This window comes from Poecilia reticulata, linkage group LG1 (assembly GCF_000633615.1).
Source record: "Poecilia reticulata strain Guanapo linkage group LG1, Guppy_female_1.0+MT, whole genome shotgun sequence".
Lineage (NCBI taxonomy): Eukaryota > Metazoa > Chordata > Actinopteri > Cyprinodontiformes > Poeciliidae > Poecilia > Poecilia reticulata.
This window is the reverse complement of record NC_024331.1, coordinates 34,090,478-34,107,619: the sequence shown is the minus strand read 5'-3', so window position 1 is coordinate 34,107,619 and position 17,142 is coordinate 34,090,478. Positions and strand designations below refer to the sequence as shown.

Genomic DNA, 17,142 nt, shown 5'->3' with positions numbered 1-17,142 from the left:
ATGGGTTATACTTTTTTCTTCTTTTCCTTTGGTTTCTTGTTTTGTTCGTATTTTCTTCTTATAATAATATAAATTATAATAAAGATTTTGTGGTATTCTCGTTTAGGGACATAATTATATTAGTTGTGTTACCACCTCCACGCCACTAGAGGCAGTAGCGGGCCCGAAAAGATGCGACTAAGGAGCAGATTTAGAAGTTCACAGAAAGCTACAGAATTTGTTAAAAGCTGAAGTAAATATACATGCTGAGAGTGAAACTCCTTCCTACAGATGAAGCTACATCACAGATTTAAAAAGAAAATTAAAACGGGAGGCCGCGGATATAGGAAATAGCGCCCCCTTCACTTCCGCATTGCAATGGTCCCATTTCCAAATAAGGTAAGAGGCTGACAGTGGTCCGTCCCGCCCCTTCCTGTTGGCTGCAGCGAGGTCCTTCTCCTGCCAGCACCAGTTAATTTAGCCACCAGTTAATCCATAACTGGTTAATCCATAACTGGTGGATTAACCAGTTATGGATTAATTGGTTAATCCACCAGTTAATCCGATGTTGACGTCATCACGTCCTTGCGCTGCTATGCTGCTTTCAGGACAAGCATGGAAAATCCCCCAATCTTCCTCGATACGGTCACAATGATGCGCTTGGATAATGAAACATGGTACCATTTGATTTTACGTGAATAGGTACTCGGTAGTAATCGGTCTGTACTTATAAAAGTACCGAATTATGTATCCATCCTTAATCATAACTACAGTCTTTTGGGATTAAACATGTCAAACCAGCCTGGGTAACAGCGCTGCAGGGAGACAAAAGGACCAGATCGTCTTTACCGTACATGAAATGATTTACAAAATGGCCGCCCTCCTAACATCCAGCATTAAGTTCAATCATGAATCATGAAGGTACGAATTAAAAAGAACTGGAGACAAAATCCACCTTGTGTCTCCATTAGAAACAGAAACAGGTTCAGAAAGCTCCAAACTTAACTTGCATAGACTGATGAGAATATCATAATGTAATATCAGATTATGTTTCATGAACAGTTTATGGTGGTTAACTCTGTCAGAAGCTTTAGATGCTTCTAAAAACACGTGTTTTGTATCTTGTGATTTCTTTCAGTGAATAAAGTCATAAATCATCACTGAGCTTTTAAAACCAAACTGATCATCAGTTATTGATCTTGGCTGGTCTGTCATGATCATCTCTGGATTTCTTCCCAGTTTGTTCTTTTACTGCTGGCACTAAAAGTACTGATGACATGAAATCAGTCAGATGTTTTAGAAAACCTAAAAGTAACACCTGAGCTTTGATTAGACGGTGTTTAGGTTGTATCAGTGCAATGGGGAAATAGCGCCCCCTCTCTGTGTGGCTGGTTATATGCTGCTGGCTCCTGTACTCAGTCTGAGTTGCATTTTTCAGTACAGTGTAGAAAAGTGTTAGCAACACATTAAAAAAAGAGTCAATTTCAGCTGAATTTGGATTCAGATAGATCGAGTAGAAACTGACAAGAACCGGATGAAACAACAAAAATCAAAACTAATTTATTTTCCGATGTCAGATCAAAATGGTCCCAAAGTGCAGAAACCTTTAGTCTGAAGCTGCTCCATGGTTGATGCTGTAAAAGATCAATAATTCATTTGGCAAAAGCTTTTGACAGATTCGCTTCCTTATAAACAGTTTGGCGCGTTAACGTCATTTCGAAGCAGTTCCTGTATCGGTCACGTGACTTGCTGAGGCCAATAGGCGCACAGATACGGGTTTGGGTCTATGGGCTTGACGCATGCGCAGACGCATCGGTGTTGCCGGACCCATCACTAGTGAGGATGTACGTCATGCTTCACTGACATCATGGCTGCCAGCTTCTCTTTAGATTAACCAGTAAATAAATCCAACGTCTTTCCTCTTCCTGCCTTTCAAACCTCAGATTTGGATCCTGGCATCGTCGGTCTGCTTCACCTTCACCGTCACCATCGGCACGTTTCCCGCAATCACTGCCGACACGCGATCCACGCTGGCCGACGGAGGAACCTGGGGTCAGTCCTCCATGTTGGCTGCATGAGGTCTGCCTGCCGCCTCTGATGACGCTCCGTGTTTTCTCCGTGTTTCCGGCGCAGAGCGCTACTTCGTCCCCGTCAGCTGCTTCCTGCTCTTCAACCTGAGCGACTGGACTGGGCGGAGCCTGACCGCCGTCTGCATGTGGGTGAGTTTCTGATTGGCCGACGATCTCCGGTCGGCGAGCGGCCGCCGGTCGGATCTGACGAGGCGTTTGTGCAGCCAGGTAAAGACAGCCCGGTGCTGCCGGCGGCCATCTTGGCTCGCGTTGTCTTCGTACCTCTCTTCATGCTGTGCAACGTCCAGCCCCGCCTCCATCTGCCCGTCTTCTTCCATCACGACGGCTTCTTCATCGCCTTCATGCTCATCTTCGCCTTCAGCAACGGCTACCTGGCCAGCCTCTGCATGTGCTACGGACCGAAGTAAGAAAGCAGCAAAACACAAGCTAGCGGACGCAGGCGCTCCGTTTCCATGACAACAGGCTATTGAATTCTGGGTAAATTCTGTCGTTCTGCAGGAACGTTCTTCCTCACGAAGCGGAAACTGCCGGAGCCATCATGGCGTTCTTCCTGGCTCTGGGATTGGCTACCGGAGCCGCCGTGTCCTTCCTGTTCAGAGCGCTGGTCTGACTGGGACCCCTTCATTTTAACATCTAAAGACCAGCACATATTTAAATTACTTGAGTTTAGTAAATGTTTTAAATGGAAATAAAATGTAGAAAATCAAATTAAAAACTAAAAATGAATAAAATCCATGAACCTGACGGGACGTCTGGACAAGAAGGGCTGAAAGAATCAGAAGTTGAGACGGTTCTAGTTTAAAGAATTTAATTTCATGTCAGGTTTTATAAAATCGGTTCTTTATCTCGCCAACCAGAGTAGAAATTGGAGCATGAATTCCTCGTCCAACGACTCGACAGCTGAAATGGGAAGTCTGACCCCAGGTCCATCAGGCCGAGTGTCAAAAGGCCAGTTCATGTTCTGACTATGTAAACTTATAATACCAGGAAAAACAATTAAACTGCATCAAATACAGGAAATCATGTTGCCTCCTTCTGAAAAACCAAAGGAAATGTTCTGACAATCAGAAGTAGACTGATCGATCAGGAACGATCCGATCAACATTCAGTCCTGAAGGTTCGGCTCAAATGTTGGGGAAACATCAGAAATAAGACATTGAACCGAAACTGAAGGAACAAAACTGGTTTCATCCATCCACATATGAACACATGAATCTGAAGCTTGGAGCAGAAATCATTTAGAGATCAGAAGAATCAGGTGGATTTGATCAGCTGGTGGATCAAACTCATTTGATGGTGGATATTTTCCGGCTCGACTTGATCTGAAATATTTCTTCCTTAAAATATTTGTTTGAAACTCGGTGAGTTTTTTCTCCTCTAGATTTTCATCTCTTCTCTCTGACTTGTCGGGTTTCTGAGACCTTTAGAGTAAAATACTGATCTTTGATGCTTTTATTGTGAAGGCTGTAGCAGGAAGACGGTCTGGGAGACGTTTCAGGATAAAAATAGCTGCGCCATGCTGCTGCTCTGTGTTCTGATATTCTGTGGCTTTCGCTTCGTCATGTCTGAGGAGAAACTGATTTCAGTCGACTTTGAGATTTTCGGGAATGTGCAGGGTGAGTCACATGACCTGTGATGTCATACATGACGAGTTTGTGCAGCTTTGTGACCGACTCTGTGCTGTCCATCCAGGTGTTTGCTTCAGGATGGTGAGTTTCTCCATGACGACGTTTCACCTTTTTAATTCAAATCTGAAAACATCAGAACTGGAAAAAATACAAGAGAACAAAATACAATCAATGAAATTGATCAGATGATCTGGAGTCGCTACGGCCATCGACCCAGTCTTACCTAAAGGTTAAAGGTCAAATAAAAAGCTGCAGTCCAACCTCAGGTCACATTCATGGTTTTTACAATCTGATTACGGCCAAAACCAGAACCTGGGCGTGGTTCTGTTCCGGTGTCACCGTGGTTCTGTTCGCTCCAGCAGGAGCAGAAACTCATTGGGTTAGGAAATGTTCTGACCGGGTTCTGACCCGGTGAGCTCCGAGCATCGGGACTCGGCGTTGCCATGGCTTCCAGAGTCTTACTGACTGTTTGACGTCGGGCAGAAGAAGCAGAAGCCAAAAAAACCGGGTTGGGTCAGAACCTCTGCTGCCCTGCGCATCATGGAGGTTCAACCAGAAGTTTTCATACACCGGCGTTCCTCACCGTCTGACGTGAAATCAGACCGAACTTCTCAGGTCAGAATCAAATTATTTCTATTTACTCAACGAGAGAAAATAATTTTATTTTAACGTCTTCAAGATCAGAAGCTGGTGGACGTCGTCCTTCAGGCCACACGCCGTTAAAGATCACATTTCATGTGAGGGGAAAATGTGTCTGCTGGCTGTTCAGTCAGATGGATCATCCCTCGGTCGGGTCGGGTCGGGTCGGGTCGGGTCGGGCGGCAGCCTCAGAAGCAGGGTCACCCAGAGAACGGCGAGCCGGTCCTGGGGGTTCCTCGGTCCAGAGCCCACCAGGAGGCGCTGCGGAGTGAAACCCGATTACTCTTGGAATATAAAACAGGCTAAAGCTGAAACGAATTCAGATGCGAGCGACTTTAAGCTCACTTCCTGTATAGAACATCCCTCAAACACTTTTATTCATGAAGGACAAATTCAGCAGCAGGTTCAGTTCATAAGCAAATCTTTATCAAATAAGAACTTGTTACCAATAGGTTGAATTAAATTTATACAGAAAAAGAATAGCTGGAGGAATCCAAGCTCAGTCAGTCACAAATATGAAGAACCCTAAAAGATTCCCAAGGTATGGAAGACAGGTGATCTCTGACATCACTTCCTGCATCTCAGACCATGACATCACTTTTCTAAAACCTCCTTTCTTTAGCATGCAAACATCTCTACATGATGGCTCTTCTGTCTTCTCTCCTTCATTCGGCTCAGACACTGAGGAAAAAAACATCTCAGTGCTGCAGGTGATGGTCAGAGATCATGTATTGATTTATTAATCAAGCTGATCGATAGCGATCAATGTTCCTGCAGGTGACTCAGACCCAGTCAGCTACTGGCTGACAGACCGACTGTGTTCTGGTTCCCAGTACACCGAGGATCAGGGCCGCGCTCTGGGACTGGGCGGCTGGGTGAAGAACACCCGACAGGGGACGGTGATCGGCCAGATCCAGGGACCGGCTCAGCAGGTCAACAGCATGTAAGTCCAGACCGACTAATCGGAGAACGCCTACCTTCACACCAAAGCCAATCAGGTGACTGCAGGGAAATGCTAACTTCAGCTCATATTCATACCTTTGTCCAGGAGTCGTTAACCAAATATTTTTAGAGTTTAAAATTCAGCAAATAGTTTAGAAACTCCTCCTCGGGCTGCTACCTTATCGTGCTGGAGCGGTTTGACTGTCCCAATGATCCTAGGAGCTCTGCTGTCTGGGGCTTCCTGCCCCTGGTGGGGTCACCCAAGGCAGACAGGTCCTAGGTGAGGAACCAGACGAAGCGCAGCCCAAAGACCCTTATGATGGACACAAACTTTGGATCTGGCGTTCCCTCGCCCGGACGCGGGTCACCGGGGCCCCACTCTGGAGCCAGGCCAGGAGGTGGGGCACGATGGCGAGCGCCAATCTCGATTGATTTTTACTCAGAAAGCACATGGGTAAAAACCGTTAGTGAAACAGTCACTGGGACTGACTAGTATCAATTCCATTGAGGGAAAGTAACTTTAACATATGAATTCCTCATATGTTAACATAAAGGCTCGTTTTGAAGTATAAGCTGCTTCGACCTGAATGCGGCGTTCATATCAAACACTGTTCATCTGCTCTACTGCTAGCAAACAACCGTACTGATTACATAACATAAAAGTCCAGTAGTTCCCTAAAAGTCCAACAGATGGCAGCAATGCGCCATGCAAAACAAAACACCCAGTTTACAGGACACACTTCCTGCTAAAGAGCCCCCTGGTGGTTGAAGAAAAATCCACATATAAACCGGAAAATACAATATATGAAAAAAATCTGAATGCTCTCTGGTATTGTTCAGGGGGCCGGACCAAATGTGGAGGCGGGCCGTAGTTTGGGGACCACTGGTTTAGAAACTCCGGAGTGCAAACGGAAAACTCTGAAGGCCATCCATCATTTTGACTGATTATACACACCTGACCACTTGGTGCAGACAGTTTCAACTTTATGCACAGAAAACATCACAAAGGTCACTAAAATAAAGAAGCATAAAAATGGGAGTATAACCTCTGGTCTACACAATGAACTCAATGCATTTTAAAAATTGACAGGTAAATTTTGATTACGATGGGATATTTCAGTGAAAATGACAATGAAAAAGTCTGGTGCATCTTCTGCCCGTCAGACTTTAAATTAGTTGAATTCAACCAAGAATTTATCAACCATGTTTAACATTAAAAGTCCTTTAACTTTCAAGCCTCTGGGTCCAGATGGGTCAGAACAGGGTGTGTCGTTTGGAGCCAGAGTTTGATGAAGACATGTTCAGGAACAGACGGGTTCCAACCTCTGAATCTCTCCATCCTGCAGACGGATGAAGCAGCCAGACAGCTACAGGCTGCTGCTGTGCTAAAGGACCATCTGATTACAATCGCCCTGCAAACTGACTTGGTTAAAAAGTGACGAGTAACATCCATGTGGACCAACAGCATTCATCCTGTAAAGAGCATAAAATGTGTAATATCATGTATGCAGACGTTGGGACAGATGACTGAGCTACCATGTTGTCTCTCGTCATGACACAGTGACTAAACTACTGATTTTCTTCATTAAATTTGATAGTTTAGTCTCAAAATGTAATTCAGGAAGAACCCGAAGCCTCACTGGATGCTACTGACCACAAGCCAAGAATTAAAGAGGAAAACAATTATATTTAAATCAGGAGCTAAAGCAATTAATACAAATGCTTATGCAAACAAATCTGCATAAAGAAAAAAAGCTTAAAAATGAGAGTGAATAACTGCATCAGATCCATAATTCAGTCCACAGCTCCTACCAGCAGGTTTTTCTTCACAGCGTGAATCCCGAACCCCACATGAATGAAACCATTCAAATAATCTGACCTCGGTTTTCAAAATGGGTCCAAAGCTTTTTATGATGGCCTCCGGTGGCTAACAGATTTAGCTCCATAGCTGCTAGCAAAGAGGAGCGTTTGGAAAGTGACTATAAAATTGGTTCAATCAATAAGAGGTTTTACTAACGAGTGACCATCATAAACTCACCACTGACTGTAGAAATGTTTGCCAGTCCAAACGCCTTTCAGTCTGATGAGGAAGTGAGGAAACAGGAAGTGACACGGCTTGTCAAGATATACACTACAGGCTGGCAACAACAAAGCTGTTGACTTTTCAGACACTGTGCTACAAATTGAAGAATAAATTAAAAATATATTGTAACCAAATAGTCTCCATAGTAAAAAATGGAGAATTGGCCCTTGTTGGCCGGGGGGCCCCGCTGTGACCCTGGCGTCCATTAACCCTCAGCTATCCAAACATTTTAAAAAGGCCGCATGAGAAGCGTTGAGTTCAATTCTGTCGGACATTAGAGACTTCTATATTTATGAAAGTAGCGATTTTATATTGATTTTGTTTTATTTACTTCCAAATAAAACCAGAAATATGTTCTATTGTGTTTGCGCCCCCTATTGGTGTGCAGGTGTATTGCAATAAGTGATGTTTTATGATCAATAAGTGAATGATTGCAACATGAAGTCCATTTTTCCGATGTCCTCAAATGTACCACATATCTGAAGCAACCAATCAGAAAGCATTTTCGGCCTTTTTGTGTGACTCGTAACCGGGCAGACTTCAATGCAGACAACGTGGAAATCGTAAAAAAACAGCGCCTGGAAAATTCCCCGCAATGTGCCGTAAAAATATGTATACTAATTAGTTTTTGGCTATGTTTGTACAGAAGTTCTTAAAATTTACAAAAGAAAATTTTATTTTAGGCTGTAAAAACGATTTTATCAATATTTTTGTGAATTTTATAGTACAAATATATATATATATTTTTCAAATTCTGTTTTTGTGATTTTTTCTCATCCAGTGGGATAATGCATTTTGTCAAAATGGAACAAACACTGTAAAATCATGAAGCTTAGGTTGTGCTGAAAATAATGATACCAAACAAGGAAATGAAAATAGTTTTTATGGTGGAAATATAAGGGTCAATTCAGAATTAGACCAAAACGGCCATTTAGACCCCTGACCCTTAGGGGGAGGGACAACGTGTGAATGAATGGAGTGAAACTCTGGACCGCATCAAGTAAAGACCGTTTCCCATTTTTAAATAGACTTTCAGAACTTCAGATTAAAGTTTTTCTGTGTGATATTTCAGCCAAACCTTCAGACGTTTTTCCAAAGCGTTAGTTTCTGAAGCAGTGCAGAGAATCACCTTCTCTTCCTCTTTGTGTTTTGCAGGAAACTTTGGTTGAAGAACGTCGGCAGTCCGAGTTCTCGGATTGACCGAGCCGTTTTCTCCAATGAGAGAGACATTTCTAAACTGGAGGTCCAGGGCTTCTCCACTCGCTACTGAGCATGCTCAGACCAATTAACAGCTTCATTAGTAGTTATTAAAACTCCGCAAAGGATGCAAACAAATCTCAAACTAAATGCATTTCAGCTAAATTTGCAAACTGTTAGCAGATAAAACATTTAACCTCAGATCTGTGAAACAATGTGTGATTGATTGATCAGGATTCATGGATAATTATGGCTGCATGTCGTCACAGTGGAGCTGCTGACTGGTTTCTGTGATGTGCTGCTGCTGTCGTCAGGCTGGTCAGCTGCTCTCATAAACCTGCACAGCATCAGAACAGCAGGAAGATCCTTGATGCTAAAGATCATCTACGTTTTAATTTCCTGACCCTGACCGGGTCTGGCTCAGCTTTGACCAGATTAACATGTTCTGGACATTTGACTACTAAGGAAAAGGTTTAATGTGTTTGATGTTGAAGACTATCGGTGCAAAACAATCAAATCTTCACGTCTGTAGTTCAATCAAGCTTCTCAACCTGCTGTCATCTGCTGAGCAGAAGCTAGAAAGATCAATCAGCCGTTAGCTAACGAGGACATCGTTAGCTAGAGCCTGACAGACGACTCTTGTGCTGTAGTTTGTTCTCTCCTGGAAAGCTTTTAATAAATTTATTAATTCTTCTAATACAGACTTGTGTTAGTTATTTTTTCATCATGATTTTACCGTCTGGAAGTATGAGAACCGCCTCAAAACTGAAGCCTGCGGTTCTCCAAAGCTGCCCAAAGTTTGAGACGAGTCTTTGGCCAGATTGCTCTTCCCATCCATCCCTTCTCTCGTCAATAAGCCTTAAACTCATGACAGCCTGGCTGCTGCTACTGGAAACAGGGAGGCTCACATTAGGAAAGGAAGACGCCACCCATCATCCTCGGCTTCGACTCTTTTCTCTGTGGGCACAAATTGGGCCTTCCATTTGGAAAATTACTTTCAATTGGATTAACCGATTCAGGCGGCAGTTCAATTTTTCTGGTTTTCTAGAGTCTAGAAACGGTCCAGGACGCCGACGCAAAACAGGAAGTCAGAACTTCATGTCCACTGGCTGCCATTAGCCTTTAAAGTGACCTCTGTGACCTCTAACTGAGACTGGCGAGTCCAGTACGCAGATTGGTCAGAAAAACTTATTTTAAAGAAACGTCTGAAGACATTTTGTTCACAAATGTCTTCAACTGTTTCTAAACGACTCCAGACTCAAATAAAGGTCAAAACCAAAGAATCAGATTCTACAGTCGAGATCCAAAAGTCCGACCCGAAGCACCGCGTTCAGGGTCTGACCCCTGGACCAGCTGAGGGTCCAAACGGACCCCTGGACCAGCTGAGGCTCCTAACGGACCCCTGGACCAGCTGAGGCTCCAAACGGACCCCTGGACCAGCTGAGGCTCCAAACGGACCCCTGGACCAGCTGAGGCTCCTAACGGACCCCTGGACCAGCTGAGGCTCCAAACGGACCCCTGGACCAGCTGAGGCTCCTAACGGACCCCTGGACCAGCTGAGGCTCCAAACGGACGATGTTTCTTTCTGTTCCTGACCTGAACAGAATCAAGCAGTAACCAGTAACAAACTGGTAACCAGTAGCAAGCTAGCTGATGCAGAAATATGAACCTTCAGGAGGCCCCTGTTCAGATGAACATCTGGAATCTGATCTGGTTCACAGTGATCTTGATAGATCTAGATCGTCTAGATCAGGAAGAACTGATGTTTCGTTTGCTACTGGTATTCCACTGGTGTCCACATGGGGGCAGTGTTGCACTGGCTGATCAGTTAAATTATTTAATCAAGTTGAAGTTCAGAGAAATTTCTCTTCATGAATAAATGAACCAGATATTCCTTGACAACAGGAAGTGATGGAAGCAGAAACAAAACGTCCAAAACATGAAGATATTTACATCCGACCCGATTTGACCCGACCAGAATCATCCTCCGTCATCAGGTCTGGTTCACACTTCTGTTCTGATCGGTTCGGTTCTGATGACGTTTCTCACCCCCGGAGTCCAGACAAAGGTTCTGATTTTATCTGGCAGTTAACCAGAACCAGCATCCGGGTCAGAACAGGAGGCTCAGCAGATGTGACGTCGGGTTTCATCCCACAAACTTTCTGACACCTAACGAGTTCTGAACAGGCCCAGTGGTTCTGGTGTTTTTGTCTGGCAGACCCTGAGCAGCCCGTCCTGACTGGACGGCTGGTGGCGTCATGGCAACGAGCCCCTGTGCAGCATCCATGCGGTGAAACGTCGCATCTGCAGGGCGGCGCTGCGGCTCTCCTCCTGCAGGCGCAGGTTGTCCCGTCGCAGGTCGAGAATCTGCTGCTGCAGCGCCGCTTTGTCCTGCTGCTCCTGAACGCATCACAGCAACACCTCAGCCTGATGATGTCATCCTCTCATCTGTATGACATCAGCAAGTCAGGCTTACCTTCAGCAGGTCCAGCTGAAGCCGCTGAAGGATCTCCTCCAGCTGAGACACTTTACCTGAGAGGGAAGCTGTGATGTCACTGAGGGGGAGAGGACAAACGATGACGTCATCAATGACATCACAAAGTGCCTTTAAAATGGCTCCAGGTGTTATTCCTCACCTGTTCAACGCAGGGCTCCCTGATGTCACTTCCTGAATGTAACGGAGCTGATGGTCAGTGAGAGACGATGGAAACACACCTGCAGTGGTTCACACACACACACACACACACACACACACACACACACACACACACGGTGAGGCAGTCTGACCTTCACCTGTCTCTCTTCCCATGCCTAACTCCGCCCCTCTTTCTCCTGTCCTGGCCTCAGCCAATGAGGTGAGGGCTCAGGAAAGCTGCTACTGAAAGTAGTTTTATTGTGAAAGTCCAGCTGCTCACCTTTCTGAAGAGCTGCAGGCCGGCGTCTGATGGCCGGTGCGCTGTGGCGGCGCCGCAGGATGTGGGCGGGGCTCTGTAGAGTCCCGCCACTGGCAAGGGACAAACTGTCATGTGACCTGCTGCGGGTCAGACGTTTCCATGGAAACAGGGCAGAGACTCCAGCGGCTCTGCAGGTAGACTGAGACGGGAACCAGGTGAGGAGGCGGAGCCACTGACTGCGACCTCATTACGGTTCTGACCAATCACAGCCATGTCTTGTCAGCTTCCTGAACCCTGACCCCTCTGAGCTCTGATTGGTCAGAACAGACCAGGCCGACCCGGACCTGAGACAGACCCAGCGGGCACCTCAGAACCAAGGCGGGTGTGGCAGAAGTCTGGATTCTGGAAGTGGAGGTTCTGCCCGTCACCAGAACCTCACTATTCGTCTGAAGAGTTTGTGCGATGTTTGCGAATTCGTTTATCACCAATTGTTTCCGTCTGTTTCAAGCGGTGAAGCTCCTCCGTCTATAAAGATCTTGTGTTCACTATGAAGGGTTTTCGTACAGAGATCGGAGGCGGCTTGGCCGTCGTCTGACATTTTCCTTCTCCATCTCATACGGGTCGATCCCAACAGAAGCCATTGTGCATCTTTCTCTTGCACATTGGCCAAAAATGTCCACATATTTCTTCGTGGTGGTCTCGAAGCCATCGGCCTGCTTTGCATCTTGCCTACCAAGATGGCGCGCATCACTTTCAGTCCAGACTAAAGGAAACTCTTGCTGAGTTTCAGACACGTGACCCGGATGACGCGCCAAATTCAGATGAAGGTCCGGAAGGGGATCCGGTCCAAATCGGAGCAAAATGGATCACAGCGAGTAGCTAATGCCCTAAACAGGCTGGAACAATATGTGTCTATTTAGGACATGATCCGTATCATCTCAGTAGAAAAGACTTCTCTTACGATTTACCGCATCGAGGCGATCCACGTTACCAACGACCTGCAGACCTCATGTTACACGATGAGCCAGGAGAAAGTTTTCAAAAGCCTGGAGAATCAATCATTTAGTTTCAGGTTGGGTCACATTTTGGACTAGAGTTGCCACCTTTCAGAAATTAAAGTAAGGGACCAGCCCCCACATGTGTAAAGCGCTCAGAGGACAACCACGCGAGGGTATAAGAATAATATATCTGACCTTACATATGAACTTTCTAAGCAACTGTCCAATAAAACATCTGGAAATACAGTTTAAACAATGTGATCGTTTCCTGTTAGAAAGCAGCTGCAAACTGGCAGTTAGTTTCTGCACCTGATGCTTTTAGCTGTAGATTGTTGATCCACTTTTCTCCTCTTTTTTCAGTAAGTTTTTTTAAATTAACTCCCTTGTGACCAACTACCTTTGAAACACAACAATAACATTTATCTTTCTCTCCATCAGAACCGGTGGATCCACCGTACAGGACTCAGGCATCAACAGATTTCCTTCCTGACCTCCATCTGCATTGCGTCATGTCGGTGCAGCCCAGCAAGAATCTGCTGAAGAGGCGGGGCCTTACTAAAACCTGACCAATCAGGTTGCTGCTCATTCGTCTAAGCAACTTCTACTTCCTGAAGGATCTCAGGTCAGGAAGTTTTCACTCGTTCATTTAGTTTGAATCTCATTGATTTATTACCGACAAAAATATTTCAGACTCACCTTCTGGCCTCTGATTGGACGATGGCTGGGTCTGCAACAGGAAGTCAGGTCAAGTTTATTAGTCTCGGACATTTGAGCAACAAGGCACTTCAAAGTGTTTTACATCAAATGAACATCACCGAGTCGTTAACTGATAAACCATACATTATCAAAATGTTGGTCAATTATTCATATTTCATTAATAAACTCCAACAGCTGGATTTTTTGCCTGAAAGGAGCTCAGGGTTTCGGCTGTTTTGCAACAGCAGATCTTTAATCCGTTCACCGATTTCTAAACTACCAGCAGATTAAACTGTTTTCTCAGTGAAGGACTCGAAAGACAGAAAGGCAAGAAATACAATGTTCAAAAGAGTTGACATCTTTTTCTGGGGGTGGAGGTCAGATGGAGGTCAGGTGGAGGTCAGATGCTAGAAGGTGAACACGTGTCTCAGGTGACGGCACCTGCTTTTTCTCACCTGCCAGTATCCTCCAGTAACAAACCGCTGTTCAACCAGCTAAGCTCCGCCTCCCATGGACAGGTATCCTGGCTGCAGAGACGCTCTGCATCCCAGCTGGCGTCACCTGGACGGGTCAAAGGTGAATCTGGCTTCACTCTATCTGCTGATGAACATCTGGTTCCACGATAGTCTCTGAAAGAAGTAGAGCAGATGTTAAGCTCCTGCCCAGCTCGACTCACCTGTCCTGCTCTGATGGGAAACCATTACAGGTTGAATAAACAGACGACATTTTCTCCATATGTTCGCTATATTAATGGAAATACTGATACATAAATGCTTGTATCAGTTATGGCTGTGCATGCACACAAACACCTGGATTAAATGGTGAAACACAAAGTTTCTCTTTAACGTCCCGCTAATCAGAAACGTTTGCGTTTCTGCTCCAGTGCAGCAGGGGGCGCCGCTCCAGGCGACGGAAGTCAATATTCATTTTGGAGAACTGACTCTGGAGCCGCAGAGTTACCTAGCAACAGAGCCTCTGAGGTCGGTCACGAGACGGCTCTGCCCCGCCGACTCCTTCCTGTGGACGTCCGTCAGGACCAGCGTTGCCCCAGCAACGGCAGGCAGGGCTGACGGCGAGTAGAGGGCGGAGTCTATGCCGCTGTCCACCGACACGCCGCTGAGACAGGTGAGCTGAGGCGTCGAGGTCCTGCCGTCACTGCTGCTGCTGGACAACGTGTTGCTGCAACTCGAGCAACTTGTGGCTGCAAACTGCAGAGTCGCGTTCAGGTGGACTGAAAAAGTTTAAGAACGATTTCTGGCGTTTTGGTGGACTCACCTGCGGCCGCCGGCTGCCGTCTCCGTCTGCTGGACTCGCTCGCTGAGGAAGACCGTGGAGTCTGGGTTCTGGATGGGAACATGAGCAGACAGGCCGGGTCAGGGTGAAGATTAAAACAACCGGGTCAGCAGAACCTGCAGAACCCGCAGCTTCATGGGACCGAGCTGCGGCAGAACCATCTCAGGAAGCTAAACCTCCAGTCGTTCAGCTCTTACTCTGGAAGCCGAATGGATCCTGGTTCCAGTTCCACTCACCTCTGTCTCTGCTGGATCGGTGTCGAGTGGACCCGGTGCGTCCCTCAGAACCGACAAACCAATCAGGAGGAGCTCTGCAGGGCGGATCAACACGGTAATCACTTTGCTGTCAAGGTCCGTTTCTGCTGGGGAACCTGGTTCTGTTCCAGTTTGGTTCTGGTCCAGTTCTAACCTGATGTCGTTCTTGATGTCAGAGGAAGAGCTCAGTTGGACTGGACTCTGATTGGACGGTGTTCTGGCAGTGGGCGGGGCTGCAGAGCTCCCATAGGGGCAGGAAGTGACATCAGGGTCCAGTCTGGCCTCCAGCAGGGGGAGCCGTTGGGTCTCAGAGAAACTCCTGAAGAGAGTGAAGCTTCACTAACTGAACCGTAGTTCTCGATCTGAACAAGTTCAGTTCACACGTCTTTGAAAACACCATTCATTAATAATGAAAATAAATAAACATTAATCCAAAATATTGATCATATTACCATTCATTAACATAAAACTGAATACATTTCCTCCTGCTCACAGGTCAAAACACCAGAAACCAGATCAGGGACAAATTGTGCTTCTGGAACAAATGCAGATGTCAGGGTCACGTGACCTCTGACCTCTGGACCCTACGGAATGGAACTGTACAATTTCCATTTAAAGCTGCTCTGGTAGATCTACTGCTGCCCTGAAATTTCTCAAACATCCTTCTTTTATATTTGACTCAGGTAAACAGGAACATTTCTTTCTCCTCGGTAGCTGCAGGTCACCTGACAAAACCTCTTGGGGTCATGGTTCTGGTGGCCCTTCGTGGTTCTGGTCGGTTCCAGCCAACCAGGTGCAGACCGATGTTGATGTCACAGCAAACAAAGAGTGAAATATTTTCTACCTGCGTGGCGTCCCGTCTCTGAGGGGCGGGAGTACAATGGCGCTGACGTTCACTGACGTCCTCAGCAGCTCAATCATCTGCTCGTGAGAAAGTGTTGCCACGGGAACTGAGCAGATTTCCACCAAGCGGCAGCCGGGGCGAAGACCCGCCTGCCAGGCGAAGCCGTGGGCCTCGACGTCGGCCACCATGCCCTCGAAGTTGACGTGAAAGCCCAGCTGACCGAGCCGGTTCCTCCTCAGAGTCACGGCTGCCCCCGCAGCGCCGTGGGTCACCGTCTGAAAGTTAGCATGACCGGGTTATGACGCGCTTAGGGAGGTGGTTGGAGAGGGGTCGGGGACCAATGAGAGCCCTGCTCACCTTCAATCGTTGCGTGATCTCCTGGGAGTCTTCCCAGCGGCCATCCCGTGTGGAAAACGCCACACAAAGTCCGTGTTGGTAGAACACCTGGATGGATCCGTGTGCGGTGTTCCAGCCAATCACGTCCCTGCATGAACATTGAAACACCACCTTTCTGCCCGCCTCCTCTATCAGCACCAGCAGCTCGCTGGAGACGGCCAGTCGGCAGGCGACTGCAACAGAAGTGCGGGGGTTGTGAACCGTCACGCTCCAGGTGAGGGCCCCTGCGCTCTGCAGGTAGGCCAGCGGATGCGGCGCCAGACGCTCCTTCTTCTTTCCGCCCAGAGAGATAAAGCTGAAGCGGACGCCGGAGGAGGAGTCCAATGGTGTCGTCGTTACAAAGCTGTTCACCAACTGCTTCAGCTGCTCCTTGCGAGCAAACGTCGCCATGGTGACAAACGACTCGGACTTGTGGGTGGCGTGTTTGGCGTTGATGATCTTGGTCAGCAGGAAGTCCACGAAGGCAGAGGAGGAAGGAGCCATCCAACCAGATGGGATTGATGGACCGAAGGGCGGGACGCCCCGGGACCTAGACACGGCAAGACTGAAAGACACGGCAACTTCACACCTGGAGTCAGACCTGGGACACCTCACTTCCTGTGGACAAAGTCTAACCTGTAACAGGTGTGCTGGGTGCAGGGTTGGTGGACTCTAACGATGATGAAGACATGCTGGAGGTCGGCACGGATGATCTGGGGCTTGAAGGGCGGAGCATCGGGTTCCTGGAAAATCACGGTGACATCGTTCCCAACAAGGTGTGACCTCAGCACCTGAAAATGAAAACCAACTTCACTGTGATGAACTCTGCAGTTCTGTAGCGCTGTGGAACCCCGTATAGCGGAGCACCATGTAGTACCTGACCAGAACCATCGGCAGCAGTTTGTAGCAGGGCAGAAACATGGAATGTCAGCTGAAACTCTCCGAACATCATGGAAACAGTTGGACTTTCTGTTGAGTTGCCTGAAAGGAGACAGAAACGGATCCGGATTGCAAAGAGGTTTCAGTTGCAGTTTTATTCACATCCCTAGTCCAGTCCTGACCCATCGGTCCCGTCCTGACCCATCGGTCCCATCCTGACCCATCAGTCCCATCCTGACCCATCATGGGTCCCGTCCTGACCCATCAGTCCCGTCCTGACCCATTAGTCCCGTCCTGACCCATCATCGGTCCCATCCTGACCCATCAGTCCCGTCCTGACCCATCAGTCCC

The 17,142-nt window shown here is 47.1% G+C and overlaps 3 protein-coding genes across 7 annotated transcripts in view; 2 read left to right on the top strand and 1 right to left on the bottom strand.

Annotated features, from left to right (window-relative positions):
- LOC103471564 (equilibrative nucleoside transporter 1-like) overlaps positions 1–3,089 on the top strand; it is a 10,702-nt gene extending 7,613 nt beyond the window's left edge. The window contains exons 6-9 of the mRNA XM_008420658.2: positions 1,923–2,031; positions 2,113–2,198; positions 2,273–2,472; positions 2,568–3,089. Coding sequence (XP_008418880.1) covers positions 1,923–2,031; positions 2,113–2,198; positions 2,273–2,472; positions 2,568–2,679 — 507 coding nt within the window. The 3' untranslated portion in view covers positions 2,680–3,089. The remainder of the gene's footprint in view (positions 1–1,922; positions 2,032–2,112; positions 2,199–2,272; positions 2,473–2,567) is intronic.
- A 93-nt stretch (positions 3,090–3,182) lies between these two features.
- Positions 3,183–9,257, top strand: acyp2 (acylphosphatase 2, muscle type). Of its 4 annotated transcripts, XM_008420633.2 has the most exons (4): positions 3,183–3,685; positions 3,762–3,778; positions 5,170–5,279; positions 8,517–9,257. In XM_008420633.2, exons 1-4 carry the CDS (start codon positions 3,586–3,588, stop codon positions 8,629–8,631), a joined length of 342 nt encoding a protein of 113 aa, XP_008418855.1. In that variant the 5' UTR covers positions 3,183–3,585; the 3' UTR covers positions 8,632–9,257. The 4 variants fall into 4 exon arrangements, with proteins under 4 accessions (XP_008418855.1, XP_008418847.1, XP_017160985.1 ...); XM_008420625.2 differs by lacking the exon at positions 3,762–3,778 and having other exon boundaries at positions 5,114–5,279; XM_017305496.1 differs by lacking the exon at positions 3,762–3,778 and having other exon boundaries at positions 3,592–3,685.
- Positions 9,258–10,364: 1,107 nt separating this feature from the next.
- LOC103471535 (signal-induced proliferation-associated 1-like protein 2) overlaps positions 10,365–17,142 on the bottom strand; it is a 13,847-nt gene continuing 7,069 nt past the window's right edge. The window contains exons 6-19 of one of the 2 annotated variants that reach the window (XM_008420597.2): positions 16,790–16,893; positions 16,549–16,703; positions 15,895–16,477; positions 15,538–15,812; positions 14,848–15,012; positions 14,676–14,749; positions 14,422–14,489; positions 14,107–14,354; positions 13,602–13,775; positions 13,147–13,177; positions 11,474–11,651; positions 11,195–11,273; positions 11,035–11,113; positions 10,365–10,958 (exon numbers count right to left, since the gene is read on the bottom strand). In XM_008420597.2, coding sequence (XP_008418819.1) covers positions 10,815–10,958; positions 11,035–11,113; positions 11,195–11,273; positions 11,474–11,651; positions 13,147–13,177; positions 13,602–13,775; positions 14,107–14,354; positions 14,422–14,489; positions 14,676–14,749; positions 14,848–15,012; positions 15,538–15,812; positions 15,895–16,477; positions 16,549–16,703; positions 16,790–16,893 — 2,357 coding nt within the window. In that variant the 3' untranslated portion in view covers positions 10,365–10,814. The remainder of the gene's footprint in view (positions 10,959–11,034; positions 11,114–11,194; positions 11,274–11,473; positions 11,652–13,146; positions 13,178–13,601; positions 13,776–14,106; positions 14,355–14,421; positions 14,490–14,675; positions 14,750–14,847; positions 15,013–15,537; positions 15,813–15,894; positions 16,478–16,548; positions 16,704–16,789; positions 16,894–17,142) is intronic. The other variant, XR_534672.2, reaches the window with a different exon arrangement.

What these genes read in the sequence shown, in the direction of transcription:
- acyp2 (XM_008420616.2), top strand. Translation starts at nt 4,852, where the DNA reads ATGAAGAACCCTAAAAGATTCCCAAGGTATGGAAGACAGGTGATCTCT. An exon ending in AAAACATCTCAGTGCTGCAG is followed by an intron (nt 5,047 to 5,169) that starts GTGATGGTCAGA and finishes TCTGGTTCCCAG; the next exon opens with TACACCGAGGATCAGGGCCG. An exon ending in GCTCAGCAGGTCAACAGCAT is followed by an intron (nt 5,280 to 8,516) that starts GTAAGTCCAGAC and finishes TGTGTTTTGCAG; the next exon opens with GAAACTTTGGTTGAAGAACG.